Source organism: Lutra lutra, chromosome X (assembly GCF_902655055.1).
Source record: "Lutra lutra chromosome X, mLutLut1.2, whole genome shotgun sequence".
Classification (NCBI taxonomy): Eukaryota; Metazoa; Chordata; class Mammalia; order Carnivora; family Mustelidae; genus Lutra; species Lutra lutra.
Window position 1 is genome coordinate 78014930 of NC_062296.1, and position 21003 is coordinate 78035932.

The following is a 21003-nucleotide window of genomic DNA, read 5'->3' on the forward strand; positions in this document are numbered from 1 at the left end:
TCCTTCTAGAAATACAATGGCATATCTGACCTTTATTATCGCTATAAGAACCTAGTTGGGCTCCTGGAAGTAAAACTTAGAAAAGTGTTGGGGTCCCTATTAGACTAGACCTGCCTAGAGGCCTAGAGTTTTTAACTTGAAGCTACTCTGCAGTGAGTCTCCAGAAATTTGTGAAATACACTTTAAGCTTTCCAATCCTGGTGCCAGCTCCAGCCCTGGTTTCTGCTCTTGGACTTATGATCCAGTGAGCTGTGATTTTTTTTTTTAAGATTTTATTTATTTATTTGACAGACAGAAACCACAAGTAGGCAGAGAGGCAGGCAGAGAGAGAGGAGGAAGCAGACTTCCCATGGAGCAGAGAGCCAGACGCAGGGCTTGATCCCAGGACCCTCAGATCATGACCTGAGCCAAAGGCAGAGGCTCTAACCCACTGAGCCACCCAGGCGCCCTGAGCTGTGATTTTCTATTCATCCAGTTCCTCTCTTCATTTTGGGGGGCAGCAGTTAGCCTTGTGACCTCAGTTCTCTGATGGATATAAGAATCGTCAGTTTGCAGTTGGTTCAGATGTTTTCTTGTTGGGAGAATGGGAGTGACAAGGTAAGTTCCTTACTTGTTAGACTGGAAACTGGAAGTGACCAAGGAAAATCCACTCTAAAACTCATTTTGTTTGCCAGAGTTAATTTCCTTTTGTCTCTAGGACTTAGAGGGTTTTTCCTTGTTGACTGTTGTTTAGGGACTAACCTCAGTACCTAAACCTAGCCTGCAATTTCATGCCACTTTGCCGGCTCCATAGGCCATTCAAAACACGGCAGATTTCCTCTTCAAAAATAAGCAAGATAGCAAGAGCAAATCTGACAGCAATATGGTGTCTTACATAGTGTCTGTTATCAGAGGAGTGTTGTCTTACCTTTAACATGTCATGTAATGTAATGTAATTATTGGAGTGACATCCCAACACTTTTGTCAATCCAACCATAAGTGCTACACTTGAAGGTACAAGTATGCAAAGGTATGGTCATTGGGAGGTGGGGAATCATGGGCCCCAGTACAGTTCTGTATGTCACACTCTGTCCTCTAGGCCCCATTGTCTCAAGTCCCACCTGATACAAAATACATCTCTCCCATCTAATATCCTTAAAAGCCTGTTCCAAGTACAACAACACCTCAAAATTCAAATCTTATCACTTAAATGAGGTCCACCCACCAATGATTAGACTTCTAGGTGTAGTCGTTAAGGATACCCCCTGGCCACATTACATCTTTATGTGTGGATCTATGAAACATGTTATCCTTCCTTTTTAAATTTAAGGCAGACTGTGTTTGCAGTGGAGAATATAGAGAAATACTTTGCAAATGGTTATCACACGCAGTGGAACAGGTACCCATAACACGTACCTTGCCTGCTCTAATAGAAACATTCTCCCGAGCTTATTCAGGATCCATGTACAACTGTGAGAGCTTCTTTGCATTCTGGGCTTTAGCCTCTCAACTCTGAGACACATCATGTGAGGTTTTGGCACCAGTTCACCACTCCTGCAGCCTTACCTCTCAGACCACAGGGCAGAACTTGAAGTCCAGAACCTCAGAAGAATTGCAGTTACCGAAATCCTGAACAGACTTGTCTCCGGATGTTTAAACTAAATTGCTCTTGCTTAGATTCCCACCTCCTGTTTTCTTCTTTTATATTATCCCTCTGAACTACCATAATACCCCACCAACATCCACCTGCTCTGATAATAGAAATCCAAGCATCTCCAGAAATAGAATGGTGTTTTCCCAAAAGCAGATCTTCAGTTAATGCTTAGGGAATGAATGAGCCAATGAACACAGTATCTAATTTATTAAAATTGAATTTCTCCTACATTCTTGAATAAGCTAAGTAGATCTGTGTGTGTTCAGATTTTTCAGAGCAACAAACTGAATGTTTAGGGAATTCAAGAGTTGAGCCTTTGTTTTTCACTTCCTCGCTATTTCTTAAGCACAACAATTTTACTGTTGAATCCATTCATATTTCCAAAGAAGCAATTACTCAATTGCCACATTATTCTGTTTTAGATCACAAAATAAGATGGAAATTTTCCCAGTTGGTTTTACGAAACCACATAGCTTCTACTCCTAAACTTGATGCAAAACAATAACGTATAATCAAAGCGGTGATTCATAAGCTTACATTCTGAAGCTGTTTAAATTTTCTATTTAAAGGAACAACATTTAGAAACTAAGTGGAAAGAAAGAAATGAAGGGTGGAAAGAAGGAAGAAAAATCTCCAAGTAACCTGGTAAAGCAAATATGATGATGGTGTGTAATGTGTTCCCACCCGCCCAGCAGCAGCCCCTCACTACTTATATGGTTGATGGACCTATTCAACCAGAAAGTGAAGAACTGGCCTAAGACCTCACTAGGGCTAATGAAGCTGCTGGATGTGACCCCGAACTGTATCTGAGCTGTAGCCATAGCATCAGCAGCTCTGGCTCAGGCTCTCCCTTGCTCATCTCACCAAGATTTCATACTGGCATAGGCAGAAATGGGGCCATATCATTGACCTTGGTCAGAAATTCCAGGACTTTCATCTTGTTGGTTCCTTTGAGCTCTTGGACCCCACAGGAGTTTATAGCATGTAGGATCACTATCAAGAGCTCACTTGATACTCTAAGTACCCTTCCTTTACCAAATCTCTGGTAATGAGTTTCTGGCCTCTCCACGGATGAAGGGCTTTCTCCCAGCATATATCTACATCATATTCAGGAATTCTCAGATTTTCTCTTCAGTGGTACAATTGTCCTTCACAAAGGTCATGCTCAGGAAGGTCATCAGGAGACCAGTCTTTTGCAACCACTGGCAGCACTCTAGTTCCCATGGTGGGTGAATCCATTTTGCTAACGAGGACAATGTTTAGTTGTGTCAGAATCCTTCAAATCAAGGGCAAAGACCAGCTCCACATGTTAGAGGCTTTCCACGGGATCATAGGAAAATGGTCCTTACACATTTTGTTGACCTTTTTCAGTACATGTACTTTTGTGATGGGCTGTTTAATCGTCTATATGAGCAAAAGAAATTGCATCAGCTAAGCTGCCTTCTTGGTTAAAGGGTCTCTGCATGAGTTCTCTGTGCCAGGTGGGGCTTGTGAAGTGCTTGGATTTTCATCCTCTTGGCTTTTGGTGTCTTCCTCAGTTCTGCTGCATGATGAATCTGCAGTGCCCTGGGTGGTGGATGGGGGAATCTGAGAGGCCTGGAGAACGCTTTGTGTCCTAGTGGCAGGCAGCGACTGGGGAACACCTAGAAAAGAGGAGAGGGGGAAATGAAGGACGCTTCTACTGTTGCTGCAGTGACCTGACATCCTTCTAGATCCTGGCTACCACTCATCCAAGGCTGAGGACAGCTGCCTGGCCGCTCTCAGATCTGAAAGCAGAGACAAGGATGTGGGAATGCTTCTGTTCTGCGGTTTGTGGTCACTTCAGTCCTCCCCCAGGCAGGTCCTCCTATGTGACCATTGCTCCTTGGTAAGACTCTCTAGCAATAGCACCTCCCTCCAAGCTCTGAGATTTTGCCTAGGCCAGATGTGAGATGAAGAACCTGCAGCAAGGGGCACCTGGGTGGCTCAGTGGGTTAAAGCCTCTGCCTTCGGCTCAGTCATGATCTCAGGGTCCTGGGATCGAGCCCCGCATTGGGCTCTCTGCTCAGTGGGGAGCCTTCTTCCTCACCTGCCCCCCCCCCCCGCCGCCTGCCTCTCTGCCTGCTTGTGATCTCTGTCAAATAAATAAATAAAATCTTTAAAAAAAAAAAAAAGAACCTGCAGCAAAAGGCATAGTGCACAAGACAGGTGAAGTGTCGTGTCTTAGTCCATTTGGGCTGGTAACAACATACTAGACTGGGGAGCTTGTAAACAACAGAAATTTCTCTTGTTCTAGAGGCTGGAAGTCTCAGATCAGGAAGCCAGTGTGGTAGCTTTGGTGAAGGCTCTCTTCTAGGTGGAAGACTGCTGACTTCCCACTGTGTCCTCACATGGTAGAAGGGGTGAAGGATCCCTCAGGTGCCTTTTCACTAGAGCTCCTCCCTTAAGGCCTAATGACGCTAGGTTTCAATGTATAAATTTTGGAGGGGACAAAAACATTCAGGCCCTAGCAGGCTGTCAGATAATAAACAGACTTTTCTGTTCTTTCTCTTCACCAGCCAGACTTTATGTATCCTCATCTAAAAAATACTTATTTTCTAAAGATAAGGTGCTGAACCAGACGTTTTGTGAGCTCCCTGTCTTTTGATATTACATAATATCACAATTCTGCTGCAGTGCCTTTGACCCTCAATTATAGTAAGATATATATGGAATAGTAAGAACACCTACCAACTGTGTGTTAGTGACTTCATGTTCATATATATGTAGGCATCATCTAAAAAATTCCATGAATTACTTCGTCTTACCATGTGATTTGCTGTGATAATAACTATTCTATTTTTCATCCATTCTTCATAGTTTATTAAAATGATAATTAAAAATTCTAGTACTTACCTATAGTTTTCAGGTGTTTTTATATTCTCTGGAGTCACCGTGCCACAACTTCCTTCTGTGTAGGCTGAGGCGCTTCTTCTGATTCCTACAGCGTAGCAGTAGAAAGTCAGTCTTCCAAGGCTCACTGAGAAGAAAAAGGGCGGAACTCTAAGACTTTTTCCTTCTGGGATCTCACCGTCTACCTTTTACTGCAGGCTCCAGAGCCAGTACAGCTGTGTATGGCTTGTGCCTTCCCTCCACTGTGAAGCATTTTTGGACCTAACTTTAGATCCATAACAAAAGCACTGATCAGTGGTACTTCCTCAAAACTAAAACCTTTTGCTTTACAAGACACACTGTGAAAGACAGAGAATAAAGACCATAGACAGGAAGATTTGCGTATGTTTGCAACTCACATGTGTGACAAAACACTTGGACCCAAATGAAATAAGAAAAACTATGCTGAACAACAATAAGGAAAAAGGAGTACAATTAGAAAATACGCATAGAACTTGAACACATCTCACAGAAGAGGATCTATGAATGGAAAAGAGGCAGATGCAATTACGTTCCGCATGAAGGTCCATTAAGGAACTGTGAATTCATGCAGTGATGACATGCAACTGTACACCTGCTGTACTAGCTAACATAGAAATTACTCAAAATACCAAGTATTAGTGAGGATTTCAAGCAGTTGGATTGCTCATACACGGATGGTGAGAAAGGAAAATGGTCCAGGATCTCTGGAAATCAATTTGCCAGGTTTGTGTAGTTAAACACGCACCTACCATATGATCAAGCAACAGCTAAAACATCACAAGCAAATGCATATAGCAACTTTATTTGTAGCAGGCCGGAATTTAAGAGAACTTAAGTACCCAACTGTCCTTCAACTGGGGAATGTATAAAAGGCTCAGGTACATCAATACAATGGACTACTCCTCAGCATTAAAAAGAAAAGGGGAAATTTTAGTAAATGTGCTGCCTAAGTGAGCCCAAGAGAAGGGGAAATTGATGATAGAAACATTCTGGGTGGAACTTGAGATTATTTGCTGGGCAGAAAAGCTAACCTGAGTGTGAAATTTACATACCATAAAATTCCACTTCTATAACATTCTCAAAATGACCAAATTATAGGAAATGGAAACAGATCCATGGTTGTCAAGGTTTAAGATTTGGGGAAAAGTGAGACTTCAGATGGGGAGTGCTGGAGACATTTTATATGGTGAGAGAACAGTTCTGTATCCTGATTATGGTTATTGTTACATGAATCAATACATGTGGGGTTAAAAAAATAAAAACTTAAGGAACTCTACCCCCTGTCAGATCAGTGTATGTTCAAACTTTACCATCTAAATTAGATTGCATTTACTTAATAATCCTGTGCGACAATGTTATTGCTGTGACAGATGCCGCATTCGCGGGAAGGAGGAGGTAAGAGCAGGGTGAGCCACCTACGCTTTTTCCTCCTCAGACGTTGAAGGACAGGAGGCAAATGGATCTCTTTTTCTATTTCTCTGTCCTTCACTTTTGGTAGTGTGAAAAAGAGCTATGTCAGATAATGGCTTTTGTTTTCATTTTATGGGCCTGATTAATTACTTACTGTATTTTGATCTCCTGTTCACGTTGGATGTTAGAAAGGACAGGACCAAACTTTGTTCCCAAACAGGGATATACAACAGACATTTTGTGTATTAGGTCTTCATTGAATTCAACATGGCATTTCTACTCTAATTTTTTTTTAATGTTTATTTATTTGATAGAGATCACAAGGAGGCAGAGAGGCAGGCAGAGAGAGAGAGACAGGACGAGAAGAGAACCCGATGTGGGGCTTGATCCCAGGACCCTGGGATCATGACCTGAGCTGAAGGCAGAGGCTTTAACCCACTGAGCCACCCAGGTGCCCCTCTACTCTAATTTTTTTTAAAACCTATCTTTAATCATTCAAATTTTAAATCATTATTTTATTGTAAAGTCTTTTTACTGTAAATATCCTTAAATTGTTCCTGAGACTCATGGGACTGAATTATTTTGATGAGTAAATCAAGCCGTGTTATGAAGGAAAATGAAAATGTGTAAGAAAATGACACAGAAGCATTTTTCAAAGAATATAGATATAAAAGATGCGAAGCAGTGTTAGATGGTAAGAGGATTGTCCTACCTTGATGTTCAAATCCGAGTAAAATATAGAGGAGTTAAGAAATTTGCTTGTTGAGAGTTGGGTGTTCAGGGACATGGAATCTGAATATCTAATGCCAGTTTGACAAAACAGAATATTGAGCAGAGGGGGTTTTCAGCACAGCAGACATATATATGTCCATGTCCAGAAAGGAATATGGAACACATGAGTCGCAGAGAGGGCAAAAATGACGAGCATCTGTTATAATCATGTAAAATAATAACAGCTGCTAAGAGTCCTGGAAGGCACAGTCCGTTAAGCATCTGACTCTTGGCTTTGACTTGGGTTGTGATCTCAGGGTCATGATCCCAGGGTCATGAAATGTACCCCCATGTTGGGCTCCACACTCAGCCCGGCCCCCTCTCCCTCCCCCCCAAATAATAAATCTTTTAAAAAAAAAAATAACAGCAACTGCTTTATGATCCGGTAGGAATGTATAACTACTTAAAAGCAAGAATGCAGCAGCAGATCGTTTAGATCTGCAGCAAAGGCATGCTAAAGAAACAAGGTGATAAATTGGAAAAAGAAGGACGAGTTTCGATTTGCAATATTCAGGTGCTGCTCTAACTATAAAATGGTATCAGGGAAAATACTGATGTCTATTCATTCTTTTTCACCTTTTTTAGAGAATATGGGCAAACTTTTAAAGAGAAAAAGTAAAGTAGTTTAAGAATTGTACTGCCAACTAATATGTATATGCCCTGTGTAATGGCAAATCTGCGGAATCACCTTCAGATCAAAAGCATGTGGTAAAACTTGGGAATTGATGATTTCTTTTTTTTTTTTTTTAAAGATTTTATTTATTTATTTGAGAGAGAGACAGTGAGAGAGAGCATGAGCGAGGAGAAGGTCAGAGAGAGAAGCAGACTCCCCGCGGAGCCGGGAGCCCGATGCGGGACTCGATCCCAGTACTCCAGGATCATGACCTGAGCCGAAGGCAGTCGTCCAACCAACTGAGCCACCCAGGCGTCCTCTTTTTTTTTTTTTTTTTTAAGATTTTATTTATTTATTTGACAGAAATCACAAGTAGGCAGAGAGGCAGGCAGAGAGAGAGAGGAGGAAGCAGGCTTCCCGCTGAGCAGAAAGCCCAATGTGGGGCTCGAACCCAGGACCTGGGATCATGACCTGAGCCGAAGGCAGCGGCTTAACCCACTGAGCCACCCAGGCACCCGGGAATTGATGATTTCTTAAAAGAAGGCCATGGTTCAAACGCAAAGAAATAAAACATGCTCACTGGAGAGGAAAGAATATAATTCTTTAATAAAGGAAAAGAAACTAACACGGAGCAGGTGATACCACAGGGAGAAAATTACTTGGGCGTGAAATAATAGAAATTTATATCAATGTTAACAAAATCATTAGTGCCTTTGTTTTTTTTTTTTAAGATTTTTATTTATTTATTCGACAGACAGAGATCACAAGTAGGCAGAGAAGCAGGCAGAGAGAGAGGAAGGGAAGCAGGCTCCCCGCTGAGTGGAGAGCCCAATGTGGGGCTCGATCCCAGGACCCTGAGACCATGACCTGAGCTGAAGGCTGAGGCTTTAACCCACTGAGCCACCCAGGCACCCCTCATTAGTGCCTTTGTTATCAAGACAATTTATAAATGCAAACTTTGTAATAGAAGAATGTCAAAACCAGAAAATAAGTATGTGATGTGTAACTAACAACGGAGAGATTAGCAACATTGACAGTAGGGGAGGGGAATTAAGTAAATCATGGATCCCTGTTCTGTTTCCATGGTTTTTACTTTGTGAAAGATACTCACATGTTAACTTAGGAGATGTGTTAAATAATAGTCTGTGAGGGAAAATCTGCTTTATCTGACATCATCCTCACGAAAATAAGTAAAAAAAGAAATACATTTTCAATTACTACTTGAAATTAATGGCAGCAGTGAAAATATTACATATTTTAAATTGCACAGTTTTGCATTCGTTTCCTTTGCCTTTGGAGACATGTCTTGAAAGAAGTTGCTGTGGCCATTTTCGAAGAGGTCTATGTTCTCCTCTAGGATTTTGGTAGATTCCTGCCTCATGTTGAGGTCTTTTATCCATTTTGAGTTTATCTTTGTGTATGGTGTAAGAGAATGGTCAAGTTTCATTCTTCTGTATATAGCTCTCCAGTTTTCCCAGCACCATTTATTGAAGAGACAAAAGCGAAAATGAAATTTTGGGACTTCATCAAGATCAAAAGCTTCTGCACAGCAAAGGAAACGGTCAAAAAAACCAAGAGGCAACCCATGGAATGGGAGAAGATTTTGGCAAGTGACATTACAGACAAAGGGCTGATATCCAAGATCTATAAAGAACTCCTCAGACTCAACACACACAAAACAGATAATCACATCAAAAAATGGCAGAAGACATGAACAGACACTTCTCCAAAGAAGACATACAAATGGCCAACAGATATATGAAAAATTGTTCAGCATCATTAGCCGCCAGGGAGATTCAAATCAAAATCACATTGAGATACCACCTTACACCAGTTAGAATGGCCAAAATCAACAAGACGGTAAACAATGTGTGTTGGAGAGGATGTGGAGAAAGGGGAACCCTCTTACACTCTTGGTGGGAATGCAAGTTGGTGCAGCCAATTTGGAAAACAGTGTGGAGATTCCTTAAGAAATTAAAAATAGAGCTACCCTATGGCCCTGCAATTGCACACTGGGTATTTACCCCAAAGATACAGATGTAGTGAAAAGAAGGGCCCCACTGTATGTATGTACTCCAATGTTCATAGCAGCAATGGCCACTGTCACCAAACTGTGCAAAGAACCAAGATGCCCTTCAACAGACAAATGGATAAAGAAGATATGGTCCATATATACTATGGGGTATTATGTATCCATCAGAAAGGATGAATACCCAACTTTTGTATCAACATGGATGGGACCGGAAGAGATTATGCTAAGTGAAATAAGTCAATCAGAGAGAGTCAATTATTATATGGTTTCACTTACTTGTGGAGCATAAAGAATAACATGGCGGACATTGGGAGAAGTGAGTTGGGGGAAATCAGAGGGGGAGAGGAACCATGAGAGACTCTGGACTCTGAGAAACAAACTGAGGGTTTTAGAGGGGAGGGGGTATGGGGGGGCTAGGTGAGCCCAGTGGTGGGTATTAAGGAGGGCATGTATTGCATGGAGCACTGGTTGTGGTGCATAAACAATGAATTTTGGAACACTGAAAAAAAATTAAATTAAAAAAATAAAGAGCACAGTTTATATGAGCTCAGGTAACAAACATAGAAATACAATGTGTAATACTAAAAGCGATCAGTGTTTTATGTTGTTGCCATGATTAGTTGCCTAGCAGCAATTCATATAAATGTTGAATATAGTGAATGAATCCAATCATGTCAGAGAAGATTTGTGTAAGTTATATGTAGGTATATGCATATGTATATATTTCTGCTTTTAAAATATAACTTAAAACTGTCTAGATGGAGTCCTTTAAGTTGGTTGAATGCATATAGCCCAATCCATAGATTTAAAAATTTTTTCCTAATTATTAAAAGGTAAATTTTGAGAATGTGTGTTTAATTTCAGTGTCAGGATATTTTAGATTTCTGTGTCAGTTTAACTGGGCCATGGGGTGCCATGATCAAACATGATTCTGGGTGCTTCTGTGAGGGTGTTTTTGTATAAGATTAACATTTAAATGTATAGGTTGTCCTCCCTAATGTGGGTACTCCTCTTATAATCACTTGAAAGCCTGAATTGAACAAGGTCTAAGAGAGATTTCTTTCCACCTGATTGCCTTTGAGATCGGACATTTTTTCCCCTATCTTTAGACTCGAAATACTGGGGTTTCAAGTCTGCTGGCCTTCATAGTGGAACTAAACCTGCAGCTGTCCTGGGCGTCCAGCTTGTCAACTCATCCTGCAGATCTTGGCAGTTGTCAGCCTCCATAATTATGTGAGTCAATTACCTATAATAAATCTCTCTAGAATGATTAATAGATACATAGATACACAGAGATGTGTGTGTGTATATATATATATATATATATATATATATATATATATATATATACGTACATACATACACACAAACATCCTATAGGTTCAGTTTCTCTGCAAGGTATGTAAATCATATTTTGAATATTTATAGTATTTTATAAACATAAAGGAAATGCATATGTATTTTATCAGTGTCGGAAAATATAGAAATCATAAATAAGTAATCATATACCTTTCCACAAGGAGGAAAGGAATATTTTTGATATTTTGCCCTGGATGTTTATATTCTGCTTCTTATACATAAATGTGTCTGTGAATATATATACATATGTATACACATACACATACATACATATATACACACACAAACATACTTGTGTGTGTTCCACAGTCTTTCCATCCAAGTTTTTATTCTAATGTATTTCAAATATTGGATGGCTTACAGTTTGAAGGCATTTGTTGATTATAAAAATTAAGGTTTTAAATTTGGATTATACTACTTATATTTCTGGCGAAGATAGAACAATAGGAAATGGATCTAGATACCTGCCAGAAACAACTAAGAAAACAGGAAGAAGTGCCAAAATATATATGACAACCATTTCCAATATATTGGCCATCAGGCAAGGAAAGACAGTGACCCCCAAGAGACTGAAAAGAAAAAAGTGAGCCTAGAATTGCACCAGCTTGTTGCCTTGAATCTACAGGTCAGAGACTGGTAGTTAAAGTGAAACCCATAGCTCAGGAGTTGAGAAGATAAGACTGAGGGTCAGAGGGTGACCAGGAAGTTCGAGTTCACAGGGCAAAGTCCCAGACTGAGAGAGGTGCACAGGGAGAGAATTTCAGACTCCACATGGGGTATTTCCTACTTGCACAAGTCAGAATGGAAAACCATATCATGCCCAGAGCATCAGAGAGAGTACTCAGAAACTTGCTTCTGTCATGATACAGGCTTTGTCCTAGATTTATGCAGCTTGGCAACACCCAACAAACCTTTAAAGCAAAAATTGAAAAAAAAAAAGTGTTTCTAAGAATCTTGTCTGAGTTATAGAATAAAGCCCAAAAATATATAGGTATTGGGAAAAAAACAGTATCTGACACACCAGGGCTTGATAAGTGTGAACAAAGCCAAATTCACGATGTTTGGCATCCAATCAAAAATTGCCCAGCATGCAAAGAAGCAGGAGAATATGTCCACTAGCAAGAATAAAAATTAAGTGATTAAAATTTATCTAGAAAGGATATAGGTAATAGAATGAGTAGACAATTACATCAAAAGAGTTATAACTATATTCCATTTTTTTTTCAAAAACAAAAATAAGATGTGGTCCATATACACGATGGAGTATTATGCCTCCATCAGAAAGGATGAATACTCAACTTTTGTAGCAACATGGACGGGACTGGAAGAGATGATGCTGAGTGAAATAAGTCAAGCAGAGAGAGTCAATTATCATATGGTTTCACTTATTTGTGGAGCATAACAAATTACATGGAGGACAAGGGGAGATGGAGAGGAGAAGGGAGTTGGGGGAAATTGGAAGGGGAGGTGAACCATGAGAGACTATGGACTCTGAAAAACAATCTGAGGGTTTTGAAGGGGCGGGGGGTGGGAGGTTGGGGGAACCAGGTGGTGGGTATTGGAGAGGGCACGGATTGCATAGAGCACTGGGTGTGGTGCAAAAACAATGAATACTGTTACACTGAAAATAAATTTAAAAAATTTAAAAAAAAACATGTTAAACAGAGATACATAAGACAAAGAAACACAAATGAACTTTGTGGTACTAACTTCTGTGGCTGAGATAAAAACATACACTCTTTTTTGACTAATGACAGATTAGATATGACAGAAGAAAAGACTAGTGTATGTTTAAGTCACAATAAGTTTTTTTTTAAAGATTTTATATATTTATTTGACAGAGATCACAAGTAGCAGAGAGGCAGGCAGAGAGAGAGAGGAGGAAGCAGGCTCCCCGCTGAGCAGAGAGCCCGATGCAGGGCTCGATTCCAGGACCCCTGGGATCATGACCCGAGCTGAAAGCAGAGGCTTTAACCCACTGAGCCACCCAGGAGCCCCCACAATAAGTTTTTATAGCACATCTGTGTCTCCAAAGGACATGAAAACACTAAGCCAAAACTGTATCTGTACTCCCACATTCATTGCAGCATTATTTCAGTAACCAAGACATGGAAACATGGAAACCTCAGTGTCCACTGATGGATGAGTGGATAAATAAAATGTAATACCTATATAATATTATATACTCATAAAAAGAAGGAAATCCTGACATTTGCAACAACATGGATGGACCTTGAGGGCATTGTGCTAAGTGAAATAATTCAGAGAAAGACAAATACCATATGATCTCACTTATATGTGAGAATCTTTAAAAAACACCACCAACGGGGCACCTGGGTGGCTCATTGGGTTAAAGCCTCTGCTTTCGGCTCAGGTCATGATCCCAGAGTCCTGGGATCGAGCCCCACATCGGGCTCTCTGCTCAGCGGGGAATCTGCTTCCTCCTCTCTCTCTGCCTACTTGTGATCTCCATCTGTCAAATAAATAAATAAAATCTTTAAAAAATAAATAAAATAAATAAAAAACACCACCAGCAACCAAAAAAAAAAAAATCCCCAATGGATAAATACAGAGAACAGATTGGTTTTTGCCAGAGGTGGAAAGTAAGGTGGGTAAAATGGGTGAAGGTAGTCAAATGGTACAAACTCCTAGTTGTAAAATAAATGAGTCCTGGTAGGAAAAAAAAAAAAAAGTATAGAATTATTTTTAAAATAATACCTGTCACGGGCTAATTTTATTCACCACAGAGGCTGTTACAGAATTTACTAGGCTTGATGTAGAGTAGGCAGTTATGATTTCTCTGTATTGAATTATTTTGCTGTAAGAATATATGCACCATTATCTTGGTAATTAAAATACTTAAATAAGTCTGACAACAGAAATAGGAGGTGTGTATTAAAGCAACTGCCAGCTGATGCCACAGACACAATGTGAAATCTGAACAGCTTCATCGAATGAAGGCGCATTTCTGGATGTGGATTGGAAGCGGGGGGGGGGGGGGGGTCTGTGCTATCACGTGACCCAGTGATTCAGGCTCTATCCATCACCTAAACATGGGTTTCAGTTCTTGCTATAGAGCAAAAGAAGAAAAGTGTGGAGGTGGAATACTCTCTGTCAAATATATAGGCCCAGAAATGAGAAAAAAAATGCTTCCACTTATATTTCAGTGGCAAGGGTAGTCATATGACCCTTCCTAACTACAAGCGAACTGGGCAGCATAGTCTACTGGTGAGCCAAAGAGGAGGGCAAGACAGCTATGGATGAATAGCTCTAGTCTCTCCCATAAACTTACATAGTAGATGCTCAGGAAAAGAGCAGTTATTAGAATTTGTTATGAAAACACAGGACTCCTGGGTAGCTCAGTCGATTAAACTTTGGACTCCTGATTTCAGCTCAGGTCATGATCTCAGATTCATGGGATCAAGCCCCACTTTAGCTCTGCACTCAGCAGGGAGTCTGCTTAAGACTCCCTCCCTCTCCCTTCAGCCCCTCCCTTGCATATGCTTTCTCTCTCTCTCTTTCTCTCTCTCTCTCAAATAAATCTAAAAAGAAAAAAAAGAATTTGTTATGAAAACAATCTCCTCCACTCCTGGTGGCGTTTCTGGCAAGGCTAAGTCTTCCTTAAAATTCTACAACATTCTTAAGACCCTACCATGTGACAGGTGCTTCACAATACAAGATCACATCAGGTTTATCCAAAGGATTCTATAAAACTTCAGCAGGGAAGGAACATCTTCTTCTCATAAAAGCTTCTTTCTGGGTTAACCATTGCAGTAGATTCCAGAATCTCAGTAGGAAAAGAATGTTCTCTTTCTATTAAAGCATGGTCCATACCTTAACTCGTGAGTCTGGGCAACCCTCAGCATGACTGGGCGTGCAGGACACTTTACAAGCACCAGTAGGCAAGGAAAAACCAAGGTATTCCTCTGCGGCAAGGACTGAGATAAGAGGCAACAGAACGGACCTGAACTATTTTGATCTTTGCTCTTCCAAGACCGCGTGTCTCCCAAGGAACTGCTTTCTTCTCACAGAAGTACTCTGGGCTTCCGAGGATTTCAGCGTCAGCAGGTGCTTGCTGCATAGTGAAATCCCGGGTCATTCCTCATCCCCAAATTGTGAGGGAGGCTTTGGTTATTGACCACTTGGTTAAGCTCCCTCATCTGTGTCTTTGTTCGGAGGCCAGTCTCAAATACCACACCATTAAGGGATTCCAGAGTGGGACGTGAGGGCAGAGCAGGGAAGGCCCAGGACCTTCATCCATCCATGTATATAGAGCACCCAGTACACTGATTGGCAAATATTGTGTCTCTTATTAATGACAACTTTTACTCAGATCATCTTGGTCCCAGGTGATACCACCCACACCTTTGTAATATTTTTGTTTGTTTGCTTTCATTCAGCCTATGTCAGAGAAAATGCACTGCAAGCCAGAAAACACCAAAATAGCCAATATGTTTCCTGGCAAGAAAATTGTCCCTATTCGAGGGGTATGTATTTTAATTTCAGTATGAGTCTTATCCAGTTAGATGCAACTCAGTGGTCCCTAACTTAGAATTTGCAGAATTGTACTCAAGAAAACCTAATTACAATGCCATTTCAATGGAGTGGGCTCTGGCTCTCCTCATCCAAGGCAGAGTGTGAACTTGGTGGCTTCTTGACCATACTTTAAGGGAGTAGAACCCTGTTTCTTAGAAGTTTCTTAGATATGATGTACACGAAACACCTAATTTGTCCACTGTGTTCATCAGCAGTGGGACAAAAGTGCAGAACCCCATCTATTCCCGCTTCAGGTGGAGAGGTGTCTCTGGTTTTCCCACATTCCCAAGGTTGCTGTTAAGAATTCATTCCAGGGGCACCTGGGTGGCTCAGTTGTTAAGCATCTGCCTTCGGCTCAGTTCATGATCCCAGGGTCCTGGGATCAAGTCCCGCATTGGGCTCCCTGCTAGGTGGGAAGCCTGCTTCTCCCTTTCCCGCTCCCCCTGCTTGTGTTCCTTCTCTCGCTGTGTCTCTCTCTGTCAAACGAATAAAATCTTTAAAAAAGAAGAAGAAGAATTCATTCCAGGCTTCAGTCTGTCCACTCCCGGACACACAATCTGGTGTCTGTCCTTTGCTTAGGATTCGCTTAGCCTCCAGAGTCACAGCCCCGAACCGCCCGGCCTCAGATAATCTACACTTGACTGCTCTCATCTGGAAATTCCTCTTCTTCCTCACTGCTTCTTTTTTGTTGACTTTTAGGTCTTAGAGTATATCTCACCATCTTCCTTTGATGATAGCTTCTCCTAGACTTGTAAATCTATGGGCAGTGGCTCAGTCTTCTTTTTCTTTCTATTCCCCCATACTACAATGGAGTTTCCCAAAGAGCAGATGCTGAATTAATGCTTGGTAATTAGACAGTAAGCAGGATTTCTAATGTATTATGATTTCATTTCACCCACATTCCTGAATAAGCAGAGAAAATCCAGATGTGTGTGTGAATTATATATATAAATATATATTTAATATTATGTATATAATCATATATATCTACATATGTATCTTATATAGATAAATATAGACAGGTAGAGATGCAGATACATATTAAAGACTAAAAGAATGAGCCTGGCCAAGAATTTAACCATTTACTGTCCTATTTTTCTTTTTCGTGATTCCCAAGTAATTTTCCCATATAATTATTTCACATTTTCATGACAGTCCCTATGCCAGTAACATGTTATATTGTTCTGGTTAATAGAAAATATAAAGGGTTAGGGAAAAAACTGGACTCCTTGTACAACTTGCTAACACTACTGAGGAACTGCACATCAGATTAAGATGCTCACACTCCAGACTTCAGAGGCTAAAGCAAACATGAGCCCCATCTGCTCCCCACCGCCCACTGGTCTATATTCTCTCTAGACTGGTAGAAGGGGTGAGGCTCTATGGGACTGCAGTGTTCTGAGGCTGGTGACACCCTTAGATCTCACTCGGTCAGGATCTAGACTGGTGCCTCAGCCCCCACTGTTATGGGGTTGGTGGTCTCCTCAGTCTTCAGGGTCCTCACCTTGACTCCTGATACAATCTAGAAATTCTCCCTCTGCTGACTTGATGAGGTTTCTCCCCTGTAGGAGATGCCATGGGAGGAAACGAGTATGATTCATCATGTTTCCACACCTTGGTCTCCTAGGTCCAACAAGGGACAAGGCTGTATATAGCCTCATTCTTTCTTGGAAAAGTATTCTTATTGTTACTCAATGTTACTGCCTTGACTTCTGTTAGGCCCCTCTTCTGGAAGGGGCCTCCCTGTGTTAGTCCAAGGATTTCACATCCCTGTGACCATCCCTAGCTCTGTCACTTGCCAACCTTATGAAAGTGAGAAATGTACAAGTTTTTTGTCAGTAAAAGGAGTCTCCTAAGTCCTGTCTTGTAGGAATGTTGGAATACACACTGTATTGTAAAGCACTTGGCACACTTACGGGGAAATATTGGATCTTTAATCATTGATATTTATGATTATTTTGAAACCCAAAGTTATCAACCTCCCATTTTTTTTGTTCTTAATCGAGTAGATATTAGAGAATATACAGTTGCTCTTCAACAGTCTTTAATAAATTACACAAATCCAGGGTAGATAACTTTTAATATTAGGGAAAAAAGACTAAAAGAAATAAATAATTGAACATCTTAAATTTTAAAAGCTTTTTCATACACTTTGTGATCCCAACTATTTTGCTATTGGATTCCTTCACATCTCCATGTAAATCGTGTTCTGATGGCATGTTACCTTGTCTGGATCATGAACAAATTATTGAGTATTTTTAAATTGTTTCATAAATACTAAAACTGGAACATTAAAACCTTTTAAACAGCAAAAACTATATGGCCCACGTTGTTTATATATTTATATTATGAAGCTAAGTAAAATTTCTATTAAAGAAAAAATTTGAAAAAATACTAAATATCTTAAGCTAATATCTACCTGTTTTTTTTTTTTTTATCTATACCTTGAATAACTCATGTGAGGAAGGAACAAAAAGAAGATATGTTTTGTTAAAACTACATCCACCTTGAACCCCACTACTTAAAATGTTGAATTCTTTCTTAACTGTGAGAACACCTATGCTTTGTTCCCTCCGATCCCTAGGGCTCTGCACTACTGGGAAGGTGCCCTCTCCCACCCCAGGGGAAAGCAGCCGCCCCGACTGCCTGACTAGAACCGGCGCCTGCTACGGCCCACCACGCGCTCCTCCTCCTCTAGCAGAGCCTCCTCGTATAGCTGGGGGAAGCATCTGGGCAAGGTGTCGTTGATCTTGGCCATGACCTGCAGCACCTGCATCTTGCTGGTCTCCACGCGGGCCCGCGGGCCCCACAGGAACTCGTGGCGCGGAGGGTCGCTGGCGGGCACCGGGCGGTACTCCAGGTAGCCCTGGCGCACCAGGTCTTCGGTGATGAGCTTGCGCGGCTCACCGAAGACCAGGTGCCTCCTGCCCTCCTGCACGCCCAGCACGTTGAGGAACTCCCAGACCTCCTCCTCGCTGGCGCGGTTGCCCTTCATGAAGATCACGCCCAGGAGCGCCATCAGGAGGCCGGACTTGGGCAGCCCCTTGCTGCCGCCGCCCAGGGTGCCCTCGCCGGGTTGGGCCAGCTTGCTGACCAGCCTGTAGGACTGGCCGCGGGCATCGACCTCCCGGACCTCCAGCCCGAAGACCAGCTGCATGCGCTGGGAGGTGAGCTTGAAGATCTCGGCAAAGTGCTCGCCATACTTCCTGCCAACGATCTTCAGCAGCGCCGCTCGTGTGATGGGCTCCCCAGAGCTGTGCTTCCCCAGCAGGAACTGCACCAACATCCCGACCTTGCGGATCAGAGGGTTTTTGCGAATGGCCCGGAGGGCAACCCGGGGAGCGGCCCGGGGAGCGGCCAGGGGGGCAGCCGGGGCCGCAGTCGTGGCTGGGTTCTCTGCGCCCTGGTCGCCTGGCAGGTCTGGGGACCCTGGGCCAGGAAATCCAGGGGCTGAGCCACCCTGGGGTGGTGAAGATGGAACCGCCTCCTCCGGGGAGCCCGGGGGAGCGCGGGGGGGCTCCTCCTCTGCTGCTGCTGGTGCAGCAGCAGGAGCACCCCCGACACCCTGAGCCTCACCGCGGCCCTGGTGGCGTTTCTCCCGGGCACGGACCTTGCTCTTCTGGCCCCGAGGCATGGTGACACTGGGCAGGGCTGGCCGGCAGCGAGGGCACCTGGAGAGGGGGGACAGTGAGGTGGGGGGAGACCCTTCACCAGAGAGATCCCACCTTGGTTTTGCCCACGGCCACCCCTGCACAGTCCCCCAGGGCACTGCTCTAGGACCCCGCAGGGCTCCGTTACCCTGGTCAGCCTGGACCCTGAGAAGGAAGGTGGTGTGAGCCTTGGGCCCCAGCCAGCCAGCCCTGCCTGGGCACTACCGGGGTGACGTCAGTGTTTCTGACAGTGAAGACCCCAGTATCTAGGTAGGCCTGAGGAGTGGGGGGTGGGGGAGAGGGTCCCCTGTTAAGTGTTGGGAAGACCTGGGCCCCCACCCCCCTCCCCTGCTCTGAAGGCGACCCTGGGATCTTCCATGGTACCCTCAAGGAGGGAAGGAGGGAGCCTTCAGCCCACCGCTGAAGTCAGGGGCACCTAGTGCTGACCACTGATGGGAGGGCTTCTCTGCCCTGAATTCGTGGGGTCCTCGAAATGACGCAGAACCCCCACTCTGACTCCGTGTAGGACCTGGGACCCTCCCTTCCTCTGACTGCAGGCTGCCCCTGCAGATTAAAGCTGAAACCTGCCTGAGACCTGATGGGAGAAATGATGGGATGTCTCAGCCTGACGTCCCTTTCTTGGAATGTTAAGGATCGACAGGAGAGGACAGGCCCTATTGTTCCTGGTTCCCGCAGTCTTCACTCCGGGTCCTCCCTTGCCCCGCTTCTGGCCACTCACGGTAATGGCAGCAGGTGCTGGAGACTCATTAGGAGCCTGAAGGTCCTCACCCTGAGTCCCGGCACAACCTGGAAATCCTCCCTCTGCTGACCGGCAGCCAGCCCCCTAGACCTGGGCCCCTACCTCCCTGAGTTTCTGGAGCACAAAGTGAGGCAGCACCTCAGTCTTTAGACCAGCCCAGACCCTCCCAGGCCAAGGCCAGGAGCGGAGACTCCACGTGGCCTCTGTTCTGGAGTATGGATTCCCCCCAGTCGTCACAAAGGCCATCTCCTTCCCGCCAGTAGGCCTGGGGGTCTCTGCCTATGCTGAGCTGAGCCAGAGCCCGGCAGTCCCGGGACAAGGCCTGCAATCCCCGAGACCCCGCGAGATAAGTGAAGGGACCTGGGGTTTAACTGCCATATTGGGGCCTCTGAGCCCCAAGAGCAGGGGCGGAGCGGGGCAGGGCCTGTTGGACCTCTCTTTCCGGGGGAGTTGGGGCTGGGGGTTGTCGAGGTTGTGTCCCCCAACTGTAACCCGGGACTCCTCGCACCTCGACCCCTAACAGTATGCAGGACCCCTGTCTGGGCTCACCCTAAGCAGGAGCTGTCGGACAACGCCTCACTGCCCACGGCGTGGTCAGGAGGAAGTTCTTGAGGGCCAGGCGGTCCACTTCCGTTCCTGTGAGTCTGGGCCCCAAGGAGGACCCTGGAGGGGACTCTGTGGGCGGGGCCCTGTGGGCGGGGCCCTGTGGTTGCGGTGGGGAGTGATGTGGGTAGTGTGTGGTGTGCTGGATTGTAGAGGAGAGTTCCTCAGAACTCACAAAGGGGCTTTCAGTGACTCTTACCAAGTCCCTTGGATTCTCCCTCTGCTGTGCTGAGTGTGCTGGCCTGAGACCAATGGTGTCATTTCGTTCCCAACCTCTAGTAAGAATTTGGGGGTCTGAGCTTAGCTGCTATTCCCAGGGCTTCTCAGGTCTGACAGCAGGTGGTAGCTTTTGGGGGGGGGGGCTGTGCACTTTGGTGGGGACTCCCTTAATCGTCTCTCAGTGTCTTTCATTGACTTCTTGTGGGAGTTGTGATACCTCCCCTTTGCTGACTTAAGGCCTCATACCAATGACTTCAACTCTCTGAGAGTCCTCCTGATAAATCATGCGGGTACTCCTCATCTGACCACTCCTTCCTGTGACCTTCCAGAGCTTTCATTAGACATTTACACCTTATTCAAATCCTGTTTCAAATAACACTGCACTGTCACTATTAGTACAAGTGTCTTACACCAGAGTATTTCTAATTCCCCCCTTCCTATGTGAGGTGGTATCTCATTGCGGTTTTGATCTGTATTTCCCTGATGCCAGGGGATGTTTACAGTGTAAGGTTTCCTGCCCCTTCC

At 43.7% G+C, this 21003-nt stretch overlaps 1 protein-coding gene and 1 long non-coding RNA gene across 2 annotated transcripts; one reads left to right on the forward strand and one right to left on the reverse strand.

The window, feature by feature from the left end:
- Positions 1–7844: 7844 nt before the first annotated feature.
- Positions 7845–15840, forward strand: LOC125092098 (uncharacterized). The gene is made up of 3 exons (XR_007124823.1): positions 7845–7954; positions 10461–10584; positions 15826–15840. It is a non-coding gene; the product is annotated as an uncharacterized LOC125092098 (long non-coding RNA).
- A 1865-nt stretch (positions 15841–17705) lies between these two features.
- LOC125092092 (melanoma-associated antigen B17-like) lies at positions 17706–20254 on the reverse strand. Its single transcript, XM_047716400.1, has 2 exons — positions 20206–20254; positions 17706–18917 (listed from the first exon to the last, which is right to left on the reverse strand). The coding sequence occupies exon 2, from the start codon at positions 18878–18880 to the stop codon at positions 17897–17899; it is 984 nt and encodes a 327-aa protein (XP_047572356.1). The 5' UTR covers positions 18881–18917; positions 20206–20254; the 3' UTR covers positions 17706–17896.
- Between the last annotated feature and the right edge of the window lie 749 nt (positions 20255–21003).